Below are 21037 nucleotides of genomic sequence, written 5' to 3' on the forward strand. Positions count from 1 at the left end.
TGTTCATTTACAAGCAAAAAGACAAAAAGGATAAAACCCCCATGAAGTCAAACAAAGGCCTTCCCTTTGCTCAGAAATAACCTATCATCCACAGTTCAGTGGCTAGAAACACCTTTGGTTACAATGTGGTTTTCCATACTAGAGAACAGCCTAGAGTAGCCTAGTGGTTAGAGATTAGGACTTCTAACTCTGGACTTCTATTTCTGGCTTTGCAAGGGACTATTGCAACCTCCAGTCATAGGCTAAAATTTCTTCTGGTGACATTGCTGACCCTCTTGCAAACAAACAGAAAGTGCTTATTTAGTTTGCAGAATCTACGGGCGTAGTTAATAAATGCCTAGATAATGCCATAAAACATAGTGATGATCAAACCTCTGGAATCTACAGATCTAAGTTTCAATTGTGATATTCAGCCTGGTTTCCTGAGAGGCAGACAACCACCATGGGCATGCTTTCTCCAGACCCCAATCACCCAGTCAACACAGTCTCTTTGTCCACCACATGCTTTTTGAGCCCATGAAAGACACTGAAAGGCAGATCATGTCAGAGTGACTTGAAGGACAAAGTAGTCACAGGGAAATGTGCCTCAGGCACATCCTCTTCCCTGAACTGCCCCTGGCATTTGCAGCCACACTGCCTTCCAGTAAACAAGGATCTACAGGAAATACAGCTACACATTACCCCAGCAGGCTGTTGCACTGTAATTTTCCCTTTGGATCAGTGGTCTGTGAGGCAGTTGGGTCAGGTGGGTTCATCTAAGGCTCTTTTTTTGTCTACCAACCTCCAGGGAGACTCAGACTGAGCTACTGTCAGTCTACTGTGGCAGGAGGGTACCTGATACCCACCACTACTAAGCTCAGGTCTGGAGATCTTTGTCTTGTGTGTTCTTAAGCATTAAATTAATTCCTTTCTGCTGTCTTGCTCCTTCTGAAATCATTTACTCATGAGTAAGCCCTGCTAAGCCTGAAGTCTCTGGAGTCTCACAATGACATTTGCATTTTATATCTGCTCCCAAAGGTGTGAATGACTGCAACAGAAGATAAAGCATAAATCCCTGATGGTACCATATAGCTGTGGTGCCATACAGTAGAGTGTAGTTCTGCAGGAATGCACAGTAGATTCATGTTTGATTCTGAACGTTTAAAAAAGGTGGTTAGATCCAGATCTACAGATATATTGAAATATATTCTCCTTACTGAAATTAAGTATAAACTGGGTACCTAGGTGTATGGACTTCATTTTGCTATGTGTAGTTATGATAAATAATTTCCAAGTTTCTGAATACAAGTCACAATGAAACCTGTAAGACTGAACTGGGAGCCTTAGTGTGTTGGGGATGCCAATGCACAGAAATAAAAATTGTCCTGTGTTTTCCTTCCTCATGTTTACATTTGAAAGTTTAACTTCACTACAGCCTTGCAATTCATTTTTCTAACTGTATGCTTGTATTCTTGGAAATGTGATAGTGTTTGCTCATCAGCTTCCTATCTCGAAACACGTTAGGGCTGGAAAACATGTGCCAATACACTCCCTAGTGCGTTCCAGTTCTCTTACTGAATAGATCACTCTGACAGACTCTCCTTCACACTTTTGAATTGTTTTTTCCAGTGCCGTCAGCTTTCTAAAATGTGCCACACCATCATACTTATGCCAGAGTGCAGAGAAACAGCTTTTTTTTGGACAGGAGAGAGAAGTGAGGAAAACTTATGAAAAACCCAGAATGATAAATAAGTAGGTCATAGTTTCTTTTTCACTCACACCTGTACCTTAGAGGTGTTTCAAACCTCTGAGAAGTTGTTCGTGATGCACACATTTCACTACAAGAACGGTGAAAGGAGTATCTGAGGATTATCAAAGCCCCACTGCAGTGTCACTGTCTCATACAGCTAACCTAAAATAACATGGCATCAGCATGGTCAAAATGGAAAGGAAACATCTGTTTCTGCTTTTTATGTTAGTGACAATCTGTTTGTTAGCTTTAGAATAGCACAGGCTGTCCCACTGATAACAGCCGGGGCTCTAGCTGTTCTGCCCAGGCAGGTGCATGGGGAACCCAGGAGCAGACTAAGAACAGGTAACATGAGGGGCTGTCCTTAGGATGAACTCCAGATTGAAATCTTTTTCTTTATCACTTTTTTTCAAAATTAATAAGGCAGATTCTTCTAAATCTGGTGTGACTATGGATGCATGCTGATTGACTGATCACTAAGCCCAGTGAGCAGTACAATCTAACTGCAACCACACTTTTCCCTGGCACTGTGTGTGCTGCTTCCCAGTCTTCGTTTTCTAACTATCGCTGAGTATTAACTGAAGTAAAGGTCACTGAAGTAAACGGACAGATTTCCAGGGACTTTAAAGAAATGAGATCAGATCAGTCATGACGTTTAACAAAGAGAAGTGCTGGATTCTGCACCTGGGACGGGGCAACCCTGGATGCATGTACAGACTAGGGAACAAAAGGTTGGAGAACAGCACTGCAGAAAAGGACTTGGGGGTCTGGTCATTGGTAAATTGAATATGCAGCCTTACCTCGAGTTCTGTGTGCAGTTTTGGGCACCACAATATAAGGAAGATATAAAGCTATTAGGGAGTGTCCAAAGGTGGTGGAGGGCCTAGAGGCGAAGCCATATGAGGAGCATCTGAGGTCACTTGGCCTTTCAGCCTGGAGGAGACTGAGGGGACACCTCATTGCAGTCTACAACTTCCTTGTGAGGGAAAGTGGAGGGTCAGGCTGCCCTCAATCACACAGTTGTTTTTGCAAAGAATCAGCTTGTAGCTAGATTAGATGTCTTCATCACTAGTTCCAAAAAGCCCATAGGAAAGAGGAGACTGTGAAAGTGATGCTGCTGAAGATTAGCAGAAGGCTGGCTAACTGCTTTTTGAAAACATTTTTTTCCGATGTACAGCTTTGTCTATATACACATCATGGTGACATCCAAGGCCTAAAGCAAATACAATACTCTATTTAATGTTCCTTTCAAAATGTTTTGTGTAAGGTCTGACATTTTTCCCATGGTTAATCATGAAACTGGGCAGTGTTTCTTACAGTTCCTTGTACTTTACTCATGAAAAACATTCATCCGTTTAAATGGTATGATTAAGGGGAGCAGAGTTGGGGCCAAAAAAGGAAGCAAGCAAAGGAAAAAGGGATGTCTCCAATAACTTCTATTGGAATATGGAGCCTTTCACTTAAAATCTGGTTTAAATCAGTAGCTGCTGAAACTTGTTACCAGAAAAAGGATGGATCCTTTTGTGCAGGCCCCAGTGTTGAGACTTGCAGTCCCTCAGTAGCTCCACAAGTGAACATTGCATGGGTTGCATTGCTCATGACTCAGTTTCTCAGCACCTCCGAAAGATGAAGTCACCATCTGTTTTGCAAACCTTGTGAAGGAGAAACCCCAACCTCTGCAGTTTAGTACCCTGTAGGAAGCATATATGGGGAGAGAGAGCTATTTGACAGCCTTGTGAACTGAGGTCATTTACTTCAATGTCTGTGGACAGACGTTCAGAGCACAGTCATCACTGACATGATGGAGCAGTATGGGCTAAATTTGTTCACTACTACACAACTTGGGGGGGGTCCAGAGACAAGTCTGCAGGTACTTATATCTTGACCTCTCAGGGTAAGGCTTTAGCATCAGTCAAGCGCTGACACCTGACGGCGGGTGCCCAGCGGCCAGGAGCACAGCAGGAAGCTGTGCCTGCACACTACCGGTACCCACTTGGCCCCGGTGCACGATAAGGTTTAGCAAGTGTCCCCTAGCGGTTTTCCCCGTCTGGGGAGCGGCAGCCATCCCTCCTGCCCGCGGGCTAGGGGCGCCTGATCGAGAGGGATGGGGGAAAGGAAGGAGGGGAGACGGAGAGAGGGAAGAAGGCGCCCCCTTCCTCCTTTCCCCCGCCGCGCACCCGGGCTCCTGGGATGTGGTGAGTCACAAGCAGGTCAGGACCGCGCCGGAGGGGCGGAGGGAGCGCGGGGACCGGCTGATTTACCGCTGGGAGCCGCCACGAGCGCGGCGGAGGCACCGGAGGGAAAGGCGCGCAGAGCCGCCCCGCAGCCCAGGTGCCGTGCGGGACAGAAGGACGCCCCTGCCCGCCGGGGCGCGCCCCCAGGTAGCGCGGGGCCGGGGGGAGGGTGAGTCTGCGAGGCGGAGGGGAGCGGCAGAGCAGCGCGGGGCTGCGGAGGTGCGCCGGGCTGCGCCCCGCTCTGCCCCGCCCGCCCGGGCTGGGCCGGCTGCCGGTCGAGGACTGCGGAGCCAGCCCAGCCCAGCCCAACCCGCCGGGGAGCAGCGCTCGCCCCTCCGGCGGCGGTGCCGGCGCGCAGCCCGCTCCGCTCTGCTCCGGTAAGGACCGGCAGCCGCGGGGAGGACGGGGCGAGCAGGGCGACGCGGGGAGCGAGATGAGCCGGGAGCGGGGGAAGGACGGGCACGGTGCTATGTTGTGCCCCGCCCGGGAACTTCGCGGGAGCGCGGCGGCGCCCGCGGCCGTACGTGCTGCCCTGCCCGGGGCGGGCGGGCTCCGCGCCGGGCCGGGCTCCGCGGGGCAGGTAAGCGCCGTGCGGGGCTGCGGCGCCGGCTCGCCCCTGCCCGGCCGGGCTCCGCGGGGCGCTCGCACCCGGGGACGCCCGCGACGTCGCTGCCGCGGGCAGGGCAGGGCAGGGCAGGGCGGGCAGCGCTTCCCGGGCTGCGCTCCGCGGGTAGAGCGGGCAGCGGTTCCTGGGATGCCGTCCGCAGCGGCCCCTTGGCCGCGGGCAGAGCCGCTGCCCTCCTCGCCCCTCCCCGCTTCGCGGGCCGGGGCTTGTGGAGGAGCAGCGTCCGGCAGCGCAGCCTGGAAGTTCCAGCTCGGTGGCCCTAAGGTGTGGGTTTGTGGTGGCCGTCTTCCGTGAGGCGCAGGTCTCGGGGTGAGCCTGCAGGATTCTCCAAGCTAGGCATGTGTACTTTATGGTTGTGTGGCGTTCACAGTCTTCCATGCGATTTGGCTGGTTTTTTTCCTTTTCTTTTTTTTTTTTTTTTCATTTTTTAAAGCAGAATTTGCTGCAAATGATAAACAATTTACTCCATATAATGGCATTCCACCACGGTTTCCATGTAAGCATTAACTTAGATGGTCTTTGTTTTTAAAAATACTGAATGCACTCCTTAGAAATTAAGTTTTGCACATACATCTTAAAATAGGGATTAATAATCAAGTAGCAGTGTTGTTTAGCAAACTGTGCATGTGTAATCCGCAGGGGGTTATTCAAGCTGCAGTGCATGCTTTTCCCTAAGAACCTGTGCCTTGTGTGGTAGTTCATTTGCTTTCATCCGACAGGTGCTTTTTACATTATCCAACATCAAAAAAGAGGACAGTGTCTCTTTTTTATTGTCTCTTTTTCTTCTTTTTTTTTTTTTTTTTTTTTTTTGAGATCTGAGAGGTTCGGATTCATAATCATGCAAGATAAAGTGTCTCACATGTTTCTCAGAGAGCTGGTTAAATGTTTACAGATCATACACTGTGAGAGCAAAAAGCTAGCCTTTGGCAGGAGCTGCATGTTGAAAACAAAGTAACTTAGAGAATGACTGTATTGCTTGTTCTTTGTGCCCTAATCCTTCTTCAGCACTGTATGATTCTTCTTCTAACTGTCTTCTAATACAAACTGAATCATTTGGAAAATGGAATATTTTGTAAAAGATTCATTTCTTTATTTATAGAAAAGAGACTCAACTTCTGTGCCTTTTTGGTGGAGAGGGAATGAATTGTCTTTCTTTATTATCATGTAAGGCTTTTCTTTTCTTTTTTTTTTTTTTTCTCTTCAAAGGGTAACCACTGCATAGGGGTTCTTTATTGGTAAACTAAATTGCACATGTTGTGGCTGGAGAGTGGTTTGTAGAGGTCTTTTGCTCTGGTGGAAATGGATGGGAGCTCACTGAGTCAGGGCAAGGCAGCCAGAAAGCCAAAATTCAGCAGAGGTTCAATGAAAGGCTTATGAATGCAAAACTGAGTGGCAAATGTTGTCCTCCCAGGACTGCCTTTCTCAAGCTGATTTTCCTGTATTTATGGTTTTCTGGTACCTCAGCTGATGATCTTTAGCCTCTTCCAGCTGGTCCAATGCAATTGAGGGGGCCAACCCACCTACTTTTATTCTTACATGATCTGCAAGTGCCTGCTCTGTATTTTTCAGCTCAGATGAGAAATCCAAAGCCTGCCGCCTCCCAAATCTGGCTTCCAGAACTCCAGAGACTAACTGGCACAGCTGGCTGTAGTACAAGAGCAGCAAGCAGCCTTGCCTTCACCGCCGCAAAGGGAACCTGATGCCGGCAGCATGCTGTGCTGGGATAGCCAGAGAGCCAGAGCTGCAGCAGTGGAGTCCCAGAGCACTGGGTGATCTGCTTTGTACCACGATTGCTTTGTGGTGGGGATGTGTCTAGACTTTCTTTGCTTTAGGCAGAAAGCAAGGAGAGGTTCTGCATCTCCATCTGTGTTTGTGGAATATCTAGCATAAGGGAAATCCTGCTTGGGCTCTCTCAGTACTACATACCGTTTCTTGAACAAGGAAGTGATAGGGTAGCTGAATAGTTTTCTATGAAACTACAGAAACACAAAACTCAGTAGGAAGTTACAAGGATCTGTTTGGTGCAAAGGAGAAGGAATGGGTTGCTGTGTGTGAAAGGAAACTTCAAACACACCTTCCTAAGATTTTGGGTGGCAATGACACCTTCGTGATGGGTGTCTGTGAAACCTTTGTGTCCAGGGTTTCCACCTCCCTATTGCTACCTCGTCTGGCCTTTGAGCTAGTGGCACAATTTTCATTAGGCTGTTACCCTTAGCGGAGCTATCAACCTGTGCATCTTGTCTGCTGTGGCCAGCAGATTTTTGCCTGTGATTTTTGCCTCCTATGCAAAGGTTGTATCTGGAAATTAAGCCCATGCAACATACCACTGATGGTCACGCCATGTGGCCCTGAGCAGCATGCCATCACCAAGGAGGCAGGGCCACAGCTCTGTGGAGGGAACCTCTTTGCTACAGCCTAGACGGGAAGGTTTCTGTTTTTCTCTTGAAAAATGTTGTGGGTTTTTTAGCAATGGTTTTAAAAATCTATATCTCATACATAGCAACTGATGCAAGCATGTTAGCAGAAGCCATTTTTAAATCAGTTTTCTTACCCAGGGGAAATGTAGTATAGACAGGGCCTTCAGGAAACGAATAATTAGGTGACCTTTTTCCCCCCAGAATATCAGGTCTGTTTTATGTAGAGCTGTTTGAAGTCACACAAATTCTCATTACTCTCCAAATCTCTAACCTTGCCTTGTTGAAGATACCTTTTAGGAAATCAAATCAGTGTTTCAATCTAATTTCCAAAGGCATTCAAACACATGGTATGTGTGCTAACTTGTTTCCTCTAGCATTAACAAATCTAGCAAATTGCCAAGCTATTTGCCTTGAGGAAAACTATGATGTTGTACAAGAAGATAAAGTATTTTTTTCCTCCAATTTTGAACATTAGAAAAAGAAAGGAGAGGTAAAGTTAACAGACCAAATTAGTGTAGGATATAACTCCTTTGAAGGAAACAGTGTTCATGAGTAGATTGCAATGTTTTTTGATCTGTTCTGAGACTTTTAGTCACGCTGTGATCTTTTTCAGTCACTTGATGTGGCTGGATGGTGACTGAGTCCCCTTGGCTCAGATGGACTTTCCTTGAATAAGTTGCAACAGAGTATATGAAATATGAGAGTAGAAAATGGAAGTGGAGATAAAGAATTTGAGGAGTATATAACCCTCAAATTTTAAGGATTTGATAGTGCTTGTATTTTAAGGAGAGGCTGTGTGTACGTAAACCAGGCACACGGTGCATGCAGTGCAAACAGGGAAGCACTGGATGGCCTGAAACTCCTCTCCTCTGCCTTTCCCACCAGCGCACCAGTCTCCAGGGAAGCCAGTGCCACAGAACATTTAATTTTTCAAGTAGGTGTCAATAACAGAAGAGTTTCTGTAATGCTTAGATGTTTAATAAGCCAAAAGTACTTAAACAAACTGCTTTTTTTGTGCATCCTACAGCTCTGTGATAGTCTCTTCTGCTTGTCCCAAGAAAATGAACATCCAATTGTCCTTTTGTTTGGAACCAGAAGGTTCTTGTTTGAATTCATGATAAATTTGGTTGCAAATGCATGTGAAAGGAAAATTACCAAATGCTTTCAGAAGATTTTCATTTTGCTCAAGCGTTCACACTGTGGCCATCACTATGGTATTTGATAGCAATCCATTTTGTTGTGTGCATTGCAGCTTTAACCTTTCTTTGAAGGGTCACACTGGCATATCTTTTTTTACTGTAGTCATGGAGAAACAACAATTTTTTATGTAAGTTGCTTTCCTCTACTGTATTTTCTTCATTTTGATGTTTATCCAACTAAACAATATCAGAATCTTTTTGACATGTATGGGTATCATTTTTGTGAAGGATCAGTGACCTAGCTTGATAAATTTAAAAATTCAGCAATAAACCTAAGTGTGTGACATTTATTGAAATTCATTCTTTGCCATGGAGCTACTTTCTTTCAAAAATATTGAGAATAGTAAGGGATTGCAGCTGCAATTTGATTAAATCTACAGTTGTTACCATTTGCCTTCTGAAAATTGATTCCCTCCCCTCCCTGTCCCCCAGCTTGACATGATTATTGATTAAAAACTCTGCATTGGCCTAAGCCAGCATATATTTGTTAGTGTTTGTGTGCTTCCCATGCAAGTTCGGACAGGCTTTCAACTGTGGAAGCCAACTCTATTCCTAAGCTATTGGAAATGGTAAGGTTCCTTAGCAATTGTTTTAAACTATATGATGACACATCTTTGAACCCCATTGTACGAAGGAAAAATACCTTCTGACTGGAGAGAGATTTCCTGTTTATGTGTGTGTTTGCTGGAATTAAGCCTTCCCCTGTGTGTTGGCCGAGTATTTTTTTGTAATCCAAAATGGCAACATGGCAAGTCACCTCCAGAGTTTATTTCTTGGACAGGATACAGGTCTTTTATTTTCAAAATAGCATGATTCTGGAGTTGATGATGAAGCACAGGGGCCTCTCAGTTACACTTCTACAGGCAGACTCAGTTAATTGAGGTGGCACAGTTATAAAGACAGCTAGATTTAGGCAATAAGTAATTAATTTTTATTGACAATTTTATACAATGTAAGTTGTTCACTTCCTACACAGGAGAATTTTGGCTTCAGGCAGATTTTCTTTCAGCATAAGGATATGAAATTTGCCAAATGTATAATTTATTTTGTATAATGGCTAGATTCGTAGCTTTGATTGTGACTGACGAGGGTCCCATAGAATTTTCTGCTTCTCTTCATAGAGCAAAGAGTGGCCAAACAGGTGGCCTCCAGGCAAGGGCCCAACTGCAGGAGGATGGCATGCAATACCTGAAGGGCTTTCACCTGTGTAGGTATGGGCCGATGACCAAAAAATAAAGCATATATAATACTCCTACCTCTTGGTATCTGAGGTGTGTAGATTTGTGACCTTGCAGCTTGCCTCTGCACCCTGCATGCCATAGCTGAACCCCCTTCAGAGGGGAGAGTTGATGTTATGAGACTTAGAAAGGCATTTTGCCTGTAAGCGTTAACAGGGGTGGACCACCATGAATTTAGGCAGTAAAGTTACAGTTATTTATGAAATACAGTGTAAAGGTTTCTGGCTTGCTTCAAATGATGCTCATTTTAAACAACTGTCTGGGACTGGGAGAAACCTGGACTAATGGACTGATTACACTGAGCATTTCTTAGGGCTGAGAGCCACATGGCCCCAGTGTGGGATCGCTACACCCAGGCCCAGCTTTGCCAGCTGTTGCCCCTGCCCACATCTGGCAGAACATGCCCTCAGCTGAATTCCAGTCCTTCTATCACCCACTGCAAAGGCTCAGACCCCCAACACATGTGGGTCTTAGGCAACTGGTTTTTTTACCTCCTTTTGTGTTTGTGCTGCTTGTCTGGTAGGAACCCTGAGCAAGACTGTGGCCTCACGGTTACCTCTGGGAGTTTTTGCCACTGACTCTTCATGGACACTGCATTTAGCTCTGCCTTGGTGTGTGTTTGCAGAGTATTTGTATAATGGATTTACTCTTCTTCAACTTCAATAAAAGGTTGATGTATCTTTTTCCACCTAAAATTTAAGTCTTGCAGGAACTACTTATTTTGGTCTAAATTTTGTGGAAACAAATCCTTTCTGAGCATGTTTAATGAGGAGATGAAAACAATTGCCACCTACAGTTAGAATTCCAAACTTACTTATTTTAGGAGATAATATTTCTTTAGTTTCTTTGTTTATTTTTTAGTTCGTTTGCACTGGATGCTGAACCTCATGTTTCTTTTACTTTGTTTTGAAACTGTTCCAGCTAGTGTGGTTTTAAGCTTGATAGAGGTCTATTGTGCCACATGAATGCCTAGAGATATACATGACTTTTTATTGTTTTATCTTTAGCTTTATCATGAATGAGTGCTTTTTGGATTGGTTGACCCAGACTAAATTAACAGAATTTCAGGACCATCAGAGGTATTTTTATTAAGGCATTGGGGTTTGCTTCTTTCCCACTACACGCCAACATCATGGATGATCCCGTGAGGATAAAAGTAGCAAGTTTCCAAGTAAACCCAGTTTTTGAAAAAAGTCCCAAATCTGTGAGTTGTCCCAAAGCATGACTAGAAAAGAACAAACTGAAATAACTTCACAAGCTTCGTCTGTCTTAGGCATATGCTGGGGTAACTCAGGCTCGAATTTCGCTCTTTGAGACTGTTACAGAGTCAAAATTGTGTTAGGATTTCTGTTATGGAAATTACAGATCCTTCTATTTGTTGTTATTATATATCCCTGTATCTGTTATAGGTATTATTATATCATTTTCATGTGTCTTCATGGCATGTGTCTTCTTATCCAAATATACCAGATTCTGTTAGTTAGGTCTGAGAAAGCAGGATAAAAGCAGAGAGAGGCAGCTTTGCTGAAGACAATGAAAGGTGTTGGTAGTTGAATTCATGTCAAAAGTTGATTAATTGCCCTTTCCGAATGTCATTGAAAATGTTAAATGAATTACTGGACTTACTTCAGTTTTCCTGTCTACTTCTAGAAAGTGGGTACTAATTTTAAATGTTATATATTACTGTCCTGTAAACCCTTTGCTTAAACTCTTTAGGTTTATTGCTTTTGCTCTTTGGATTAGAGGCCAATATATTTCCTGGGGGAAAATGTTTCTTGTTAATGCTCAGTATTTGATATCATTCTTACAAATACCCAAAACTGCAATAAAAAAATACAATTGCAATATTAATAATATTTTAAAGAGCAGGTAGAATGCAAACAGTATTGGGCTCCAGTGAAGCAGTGAGCCAATGTGGAGCTCCCTGGGTGATAAAGCATTTCTGCATCAGAGAAAATAATCCAAATTTCACCCTGAAAAGTCTATTTACCATCCATTCAAATGAGTGGAAAATACTGTTCATGTTTGAAGATGCAATTTAGCTTGCAGCAGATGACTGAAAACTCTTTTAACTGTTGTTTAACTCTTCTGATGAAGGACAACTTTAGCATCCACTTTACTGTTGCCTTCCCATAAGTGTTAAAGGACAGAGTGCTGCATGATAATGAGTTTTATCGTTCTTTGTATTTGCAGCACCTCCAAATAGTAAATGGAAGTGTTCCCTCAGCCAAGATGTGGGTGCCTTCAGTTAAACTCAGGGTGTCCAGATACAAGTAAATTCTCTCACCTTCAGTGGAAACTATGCAAGTGTTGAGAACATGTAGGGGACTCAGATGTGTACTGTCTTTATTTCTATGCTTTGCTTTGTTTTCTTCATTTCCTAGTATTTAGTGTTTATTAAGTATAATCTGAAATTCCCAAATGCTTATTTCTCCTGGTATTGCAAACACTGGCCTTACAAACAAATCAGCAGAGAACATGGCACGGTGGCAGCATTTTGCTGTGTCCTTTTGTCTTCTCAGAGGATTAAATAGCTCCTTGTCTGGGGATGTCCTCTCCTGTGATGTTTTCAAGATCTTGTCAGGTCTCCACCACAACTCATCAGTCAAATTTCCACAATGGGAAAATCCTATGGAATCTACCCATCATGGAAACCTTACTATGAGGTTTTGAATTATCCTGTGAAATTTAGTATTCGTTCTGTTTGTGCTTCAGAACTGCAACATGTTAAAATGCCATTTCATTTTATCTTCTATTAAATCCCATAGAATTCAGTTATTCTTTCTATCAGATTCCATTCAGTTTTCTGTCCTTATTTTCCCAACCTTATGTATACAAGAGAGGTGGATTGCAAGGCATGTCCATTTGTGAGAAAAGGATGATTCTCTCTCCGGTTATATTCAGAAAGACCTGACCAACAACAGGTATCTTTTTTTTCCCTGGATAACTATGGGAGGCTACACGAGAGGAGAAGCTCTGAATGCAGAATGTGCTAATAGAAGCTAATAGAGAGAAATGGGAGCCAGACAGGAGGTGAAGGTAGAGTCAGCACAAGAGTGCATGAAATCACAGAAATCGTTAATGACCTTCTAATTGCAGAACTGAATCCTGTGTTTTTCCTGCAGGGCTTAAAAAGAGAAAATTCCCTACATGGTCATTACAAGGACTGTTTGCCAATTCTGTGGAGTTTTCTTTCCTTCTGAAAACATGTTTATGAAAATAAGTATGTGCTTGTTCTTCTTCAGATGTGAGCTGCCATGATAAAATCAGCTGAGGTAGAGCTCAGAGACAACTTTGCTGCTTCCTGAAAATTGCTGTGTGTTGGTTTTTGTTTGTTTGTTTTCAAATTGAGAAGTTTTCATATAACATGGCTTTGAAAGAACTCCTTTTATGCAAATGATACCACGCTTCTTTTGTAAATGAAACACAAGCTGGGCCAACCTCTGCCTGCAGATAAGCAGGAATGGCTTTCAAAGTTCCCTTGACTGCAGTGGGAGAGCTCCCTGCTTATCTGAGGAGAGTAGAGCCCAAAATTCCCGCAGGGCACAAAAATAAGGTAACAACCAGTGAATTGTTTTCACAATACAAAAAGCCTTTCAGGAAGCAGCAAGGAGCAATAAGAGGTGGCCAAAGAATCAGAAAATACCTCTTTCTGCTCTGGAAAAGAGAAATCTGAAGGTAGGTTATTTACCGAGACCTCCATCACATGCTATTAATAGGGGTAAAAGCCCATCAGTCAAATATTTGACTAGTCATGGTTTATAGGGATTTCAAAGATATGAAAAGATAATGCCTGCATCCATTAGCTAGTTACTTGGAAATGCAACGTGGGTTAATTTAGTCTTTTAAAGAGTAATGATTATCTTCATTAACAATATATAAGATTTTTAAAGATTTACTCTTCTGCACCTATCATCCCTGTTATGTCTTTTATATTTCAGTATTTACCCTGTATCATCTATTGCTCATTTTAAATGAGGTAATATTGAGATTCTGTCATTGCAACAGATCTTCTGCCTTTCAGACTGTTTTAAGCACCCCGTTTTCTAGTCCTTAATCAGCTCAACTATCACAGGAATCGATAAGAATATTGTTTGCATAAAGACTGTGGAGTCAAGTCTTGAAAAAGGTGATGGCTTCATATAAGCTAAGATAGCTTATCCTGACAAAGCTTAAGTCTGAAACCAGGCTTTCCAGGGAAGCTTAGATGTGTAAGAGTTCAAGTCTGTCCCATCATCACTCCAAACATCTGTATCTTGTTCAAATTTAAAATGCTCAAGTGAGTAATTATTAATCACAAGTAGTCCATTTTTTTGTCTGTGCACAACATACATGCTGCTAATAAGCAATACAGTATAACTTCAAGAATTTTAGTAGGAGCAGGGATGTAAAAGAAAATGTTCTTGCAAAATGACAGTGATCTTTATTCAGTGCCCAAAGTATTGAATTAAATCTCAACTACTTAGTAAAACCTCATGCTTGGGAGCAATTGTACTATAAAGTCCTAAATTAAAAACATACATTAACTGACATTTCCAATTTTACTGCTGCCATTTTATTTTCATTTTGGATAAACAGACCAAGCTTAAAGTTATGGGTAAGATCCAGAGATGCTCCTTTGGCATCTAAAATGGGGTTTAGATTGAGTTTAGGGCACAAGTCCAACAAAGGGATCCAGAAAGCTAACACTCACTGGCCACAAAGCTCTCAGGTGCTTAGATTAACCAGTGTCTGTAGTTTGTGCTGAACATTCCCCAGATCACACTTGAGCTGGAGCTCCGAAGGAGAAGACATCACGTGGAGCAGTAAGAGGCTCTCAGTCCTAGCTGGATTACAGCTCCAGCTAAAGCTCCTTTGCAGTCCCCAGACAGGATGGAGCCAGGCACAAGTCCTGCTGCTCACAGGCAGCCTCCAGCACCATGCTTCATCCCCTCTCTTCCTCCCAGATTGCTTGGCTCCAAAGCATCAGGACAGCTTTGCCTAGGAGGACTCATGTCCACTGTCTGCATCTTTCCACAGGGACAGGAGGAGGAGGAAAGCAAGGAATGGCCATGGGGTGGGATGCTGGATCTCATGGCAAAAGGAAAGGAAAGTGCACGCAGGGGCTGCAGGTACCTGGGAGAGAGCACAGGACAGAGAGCAGCACAGCCAAACCCTAGTCCCAGATTTAGAGCTGTGGCCAACCTGTTCATTCAGGGATGAAGACCACAGTTTTGAATCAGCCCCTTTATGGCAGGCTCAGCCTTGCTGTACTATGCCTGTTAAACAACAGTGCTAAGCCTTTTGTGTTTTGAAGGTGTTTTGTAAGAATGAATTCATTTATCCTCATTTCACCCCTATGAGAAAGGTAAATACCCTCTGAAGTTTGGAAACAGCCTTTTTGCTTATCTCACAGACTCCTTGAATCCAGCTCCAGATTCCCAAAGGAGGCATTCCAGGGTATGAACAAGTCCAAAACCTGGTTCTGGGCTCAGTATAAATGAGAGCCCCTGAAGAGCAATAGTTGCACATTTAAGCTCCCCAGGTATCCCCAAAATGAGGGGAGAGGACAGGCTGAAAGAAAGTAATAAAGCAGCTGAAAAATCCTTTCAGAATCAAACAAAAAAATCCTATTAGCATGAAGAAACTCAGACTAATCAGCCATCCCTGAACTCCTTCTTCAAACTGTTGAGCTTTTCAGCATCTTCTGAAGGTCAGCACAATATTTCAAAATAAAAGCTGTGGCTGACAGACCCTTGCTGAGGGACATCTGCCAAAAAAAAGTGAGCTGAAGCTGCTGCAGATCAGCCACTCTCCTGATTGCAGCTGTGACACTGTTGCCTCTGGTGAAAGCCAGGATGTCAGATAGGCTGGTCCCAGGCCATTTGGGGATTTATGAACACCAATACCGTAAAGTCCTTGGAAGGAGATCATGAATCACAGGTTTGCAGCAAGGCAGCAGTCATGCCAATGAGTCGTCATTAACTCAGTTTCTAAACTGAGTGAAAGTAGGGCATCAGTTAAAGTGCATTGCAGTAACATAAACTTGCGGTGACAAAAGTGAGGTCAGCATTAAAAAGAAAAGGTCATAACCTCCTAACCAAACACAGATGGGAAATGAACACTATCCTTGCCATCGTTCCTGTTTGATTATCAAAAAGCTGCTATGAAGCTAAGTAGACCATCAGGTTATTAGCTCTTGTATCAGATAAAGGATGTGTTCTGTTAAGCTAAGGCATAAATATAGACTTCATTGCTTTCACTAGCCCATTTACAAACCTAGCCAGTTCAGTTTTGTTTGTAGCTATTCTGAGTGCACCACATGTTTCACCTGGGGCAAAGACCACCAAGTTAGCTTTGCATAGAGGTGGTTTCTGTTTGGCAGGGCTGGTTTTCTCAAACACAGCATTACACAATCGTGGTTATATCTTGTGGAGCCAGCTTGGGCACGGAAGGATTGTGGTCTGCTTTCCAGCACTAAATATAATACATGTGGACAAATCACAGAATCAACCAAATGGACTGTGCCAGGCCAGAGCAGTTCGGCAGCCTCGCAAAAGCTCCTAGATCCAAGGAGAAGCCTTGGAAGCAGCCCGAAGTCCTTTCTACAGTGCTGACAGAGGTCCACAAACAGAGATTTTTCCTAGTTTTTCCTTTTCCTGGATAAGCCACCCCCAGCAGACTGAAGTCTCATTCCAGCCCTTGGGCCAACTCTCCAAATCTGGGGACCTCAGCTCACTCATAGAGATGTGCTGATCTCACTGGGACCCTGCATGGTTTGACCGTGACACCTCAGCTTGATGAGCTGTGTATCATGCAGGGCGTCAGCAACCTATTGGAAATCCTTGACCCTAGGTTTTGTCACTAATTTGCCTTGTGGCTCTTGGAGACGCATTGACTGAGAAGGGGCACGCAGTGGCATGCTTTATGTTCACCCGCCAAGCAGAAAGCCACTGCCTGACACTGTCCTGCCACCTCTTTCAGAGGAAAGAACAGAGCCAGCACGATTTATTTAGCTTGGTATCTAGGTATTCGTACCACACCTTGGAGGAATTCAGAGACTTGTTCGGTTTTAGTTACTGATGTTATGCTTATTATTTTTATATTTACTATGACATCAAAAGGAAACTTGATAGTTTGGTGTGCTTGTAGATCCGTTGGTATCGTTCTAATATAATATACCTTATCATCTATTTTGGTACAGTTGTCATATAATATACTTTATCATCCATGTCTACTGACACATAGAACTTTTTTTTTTTAAAAAGAGATTAATATTTGGCTATGAAGAGTTATTGTCTCAGGGACTCCTAAGAACCATTAGCACCAAATGACAATTAAACTGCAGAAAATGTCCTGCATCAAGATCATGCATAATTGCTGTTGGAACATTTAGAGCAAATCTATATGCTGTCTTGGTTACTCATGAATATCTGCCTTTTAATCTTTTTCATTTTATGACCCATGCCATTCCTTTAATTATCACAGTATGGAAGACTGTTAGCTTTACAAGACAGTAAAGGCTTCCAAAACCTGCTCCGCATTTCAATACAAGAATTCAGGTAGATACATAACCATAAAACATAAAGTAGAAAATTGAAGTGCTGAGAATAGTTAAGGGAATTAAACTAAAAGTGTACTTGCAGCCAGGTTTGCCAGCTTGGCTCGTTACGAAAGGAGGAACTACATTCCAAGGAAATTACACTGTCCCTGTTCTGTACAGACAACCACAAAATACTCAGACTCATGCAAAAAGTTGATCAACAGGATCGACTCAGAAGTACAAGAAAGTTGCTTTCTCCTACTCTAAGGTTTTTTATCACACACACACACAAAAAGACTTACATCTTTACCTGAGCTTGTGTGACTTCCTCAGTCTACTTGAGCACGTCTGCATTTATCTCAACTGACTAGAGTTGATAAAGGCCTTTACTTTGAATATGCAGTGAAAATACATGAGATGAATTAGTCTATTCAAATATGTGAAAAATTGGGAGTAAAACCCAAGTATCTTCATATTCACTAACTTGAAACAGAAGACCAACATTGTGCTGTGTTATTAGTCCTGACATGTACAGTAACAAGCATAGCGTGTTGTTCTCCACACACAGAGCTTTTTTCTACTTGTACTGAACACTTGGACTGGATAAGATGTTTGTATGTCAGTTGTCAGGCTGAATTATTTGCTGCAGATACCAAGCAGAAGTCTGTGCTAGAACCGGGTTTATTTTGCTGCCAGTGTAGTGGTAAAGAGCCACAATAGCATCACAGATATTTTCTTACTGAAGTTGCACAATTGCTCACTTGCATTTCAGACGAACAGAATGGAACAATAGCATTGTGTTGTTCAAAGTTTGCTTTCTATTTTTCTGTTATCACTAAACAATACAATAGTTTTTAAAAAATCTTTCCATCTTATTGTCCAGGTGTGGAAAGCTGTCCTCTTGTATTTAAAGATCCAAATCCATCTGAATATAAGCATGAAGAAACAGTGAAAGATCTACTTTATCGCAGGTGGTTCCTCTCTGTTTTTCAGTTATTCTTTGTATATTTTGAACTTTAGTCTGTGTTCCTTGTGGAATTGATTCCTTAGCCCTTAGAATGAGTACCACTTCCTCACATGAGAAGTTTCCCTGAGTTGCAAGAAATGCTGTATACCACCTTTTAAGTTAATCTTTTTGAGCAATATATATCTTGATCTGTTCCACTCATTTGTAATATATCAGTGAGTGTTTGCTGAGGTCCATTACAAAAGAACCAGTAGTGCCACTGGAGCCCATCACAACAAAAAATACTTAAATAAATTCAGTTGTGGTAGAGACCCATGACATGAGTTGGCTTTAGGATATAAAGTTCTGAAGCACATTTCAATTAAAACACTCTACACTTTATTGCACTGCAGGACACCTCCAAAAATAGTGACAAATGAGTACAAGAATAGCATTTTCTTCACTGCAAAGGCTAGATTAGTGATTTTGGGGTTTAATGCCTGTTAAAAATAAGTATGGTAGACAACAAAAATGCTTCTATTGATAGCCGCTGTGACTTACAATGGTATATCGGACCCAGTAATGAACCATGTATATTAAAAAGTGTATTTTATGCCGGAATAATTTAGATTCTTTTTTACTGTGTTTGAATATTGTAAGAAAAGGCTTACATATCAGTTGAATTTGCTAATTAAAGTGATTTCTTCTGACGCATGACTGCACTGGATATGTAGAGGGTTTAGTTAATGGTAGATCTTTCAGCAGTTGCCTAAGCTGTGCCCTGAGGCACACCACCGGTTCTTCCCCATCAGCTGTCTGTGTACACACACCTCTTGGAATACCATAGAAACCTCCCAACTCTGCTATCAATGAATTTATGATGTAAATCACTGTGATTCTATGCGCTGGAAAATTGCATAGTGTTAGTGTATATACACAGGAATGTACACTGCAGGAAAATTATGTTGCCACCCTAGTCAGGATGAGTAACCTCAACAAGAGCTGAAATAGTGCTGAACATGGATTTTAACTCAGATTAGCCATTTGAATTCAACTCGGGGATCATTTGTATATACTGACTTACTGAATTTCCTTGTCCTCTCTGTTATCTTAACTTAAGGTAACTAATTCCGTTCAGACTTAAGAACATTTTTTACCTGTCAGCGTAGAATATAGGTTAAACTCCCTAAGATGCAGTTAGTTAATTGAAAAGTATGATGAAGACACGTCCACTGTGGGCTTACTCTGTTGAAGCTGATGCCAGTGCTGTGACCGATTTGCAACAATAGATTAAAGCTGGATGGATGGAGCTGTTATCATCACCCTCTCTCGTTTGCTCTGTCCTCTTAAATGATGATGCTATCTCCATAGCAGGGCCTCTGATCCACAGGGAATCAGGTCCTGAACTGGCACGGATTTTGGTCCAGAATAGCAAAGCAAACTGAACTCTCAGGAGGAGTCATCACTAGGGTTATCTCATATAAATTTGCCACCATAACTCTGTCAGAGACCAAAGTAACAAGGTGTACTATCCCCCTGGAAAAAGTATAAAATCATACTATAAAACTTTTCCTTAAAGAGGAGAAAAGGCTACCATTTGCTGACAGTAGAGTTTTTGAAACATAAATTGACATGGCTCTGCTGTTACCTAACCTGAAATGACCTATCTGAGGACTAAATGTGTTCTTGTACAAACACAATCTCTGTGTGATATGGAGGACCCTGTAATTTCCTTTTCTGTAATAAAGCAAGGAAAAATGAGATGCATCAAACATCCTACAAAACGCTTTCAGGTCAGCGTGTTGTCTGAGCTTGTGCAGACCTATGGAGTGCTTGTGATCAGAGCTAAATGGGACCCAAATTTCTGAAATGAGGGCAAGTAAAACAAGCATGGCTGTGTTTTCTGGCTTTCTGGCTTTCTTTAGTATGACAACTTGAACATTATTCCACAGTAAGGCCAGGCCTGACTTGTCAATACAGTGGCAAACAGTGTGAAGGAGAGCCATGATGTTCAATATTTAGAGATTATAACCCAGGACACAGTTAGGGGGAATGAAACTTGTAGGAAGAAAATTGCTATTGGGAAACTGTTAGTGGTACACAAACACTGAAGACCAAGCCTGAGGGGAAACACCAACCATAGCACTTGAGGTTGCCAGTCACACTAATATGACACATCGTTACCAGCCACTTGCAATGGTTAACCAAAATCCATTTTCTCATCCCAAAATCCATTTTCTCATCAGTTATACTGGCTACTGTCTGCTGAGGGATGGAAAAATGAGCACATCATGACACTGGCTTTGAAAATATCTCTTACAAAAGGATATAATCCATCCTTCTTACAAAGGAATAATCCATCCACAGCTATTGCTCGCTGATAGTTATCGCAGGCTAAAGCTTACAAGTCTTCTGTAGACACATGAAAGACACACTGACACACAAGTCATGGGAAGGTCACAAAAGATTGAACAGCATCCATCATTCAAACCAAGTAGAGAAACAAAGGGATTACTTGTTTTCCTTCTGTAAATGATAGACAGCAGCTGGTTCTTTGATCTGTACTCAAAAGGTGTATCTGTAGCCTAAGTATTTTGCTTTTAATTCAGCAAAAATCTTTTAGTGTTTAAGTTCAGCTGAAATTACATTTGAGTGCGTGCTAAGGAGAACTGGGATTGTTGGACCTTTGAAGAGAGGTGAGACTGAATTTTTAATTCTCCTAAGTTTCCCTGTTTCTTTAGGGTGTATTCAAGTGAACCATGTTTGTAGTGACCTGGTCTGGATGTTACAAAAGAGCAGCTCTGTGCTAGAGGTTGCAGTGTTGGAATAGAGAGAAAGACCCTGGGTCAAATGCAGATGAAAAGAGGCACCAAACATCATGGGAGGCTCGGTAAGGAGCAGCAGAGTTTATATGATATGAGGACTGTGAAATACATTGTACTGTTCACATAACTCCTGTGTTCTCCCTAAGCTTTAAATGTCTCACAGTGGACCATATTACTTCTGATTTTAGGTACCTTGAGGAAAGAGTCACAGTATGCTGGTGACATGCACTGTGGGGAACATCTTCCCTAGAGCTGCCCATAAATCTGAACCTGAGCTTCCCATATGTGGGAATCAGCAAATT

The 21037-nt window shown here is 42.6% G+C and overlaps 1 protein-coding gene across 6 annotated transcripts in view; it reads left to right on the forward strand.

Moving 5' to 3' along the window:
• The first annotated feature begins 3841 nt into the window (after positions 1 to 3841).
• Positions 3842 to 21037, forward strand: part of MET (MET proto-oncogene, receptor tyrosine kinase) — a 92934-nt gene continuing 75738 nt past the window's right edge. The window contains exon 1 of one of the 6 annotated variants that reach the window (XM_064656044.1): positions 3842 to 3924. Coding sequence is in view for 2 of the 6 variants with exons in the window: in XM_064656040.1 (XP_064512110.1) it covers positions 4433 to 4543 (111 nt within the window). In the remaining 4 variants the exon portion in view is untranslated. Of the gene's footprint in view, positions 3925 to 3953; positions 4111 to 4177; positions 4341 to 4418; positions 4544 to 17849; positions 17936 to 20604; positions 20801 to 21037 lie in introns of those variants that run through there. The other 5 variants (XM_064656045.1, XM_064656043.1, XM_064656040.1 and 2 more) reach the window with 5 other exon arrangements.

This window comes from Pseudopipra pipra, chromosome 5, assembly GCF_036250125.1.
Source record: "Pseudopipra pipra isolate bDixPip1 chromosome 5, bDixPip1.hap1, whole genome shotgun sequence".
Taxonomy (NCBI): domain Eukaryota; kingdom Metazoa; phylum Chordata; class Aves; order Passeriformes; family Pipridae; genus Pseudopipra; species Pseudopipra pipra.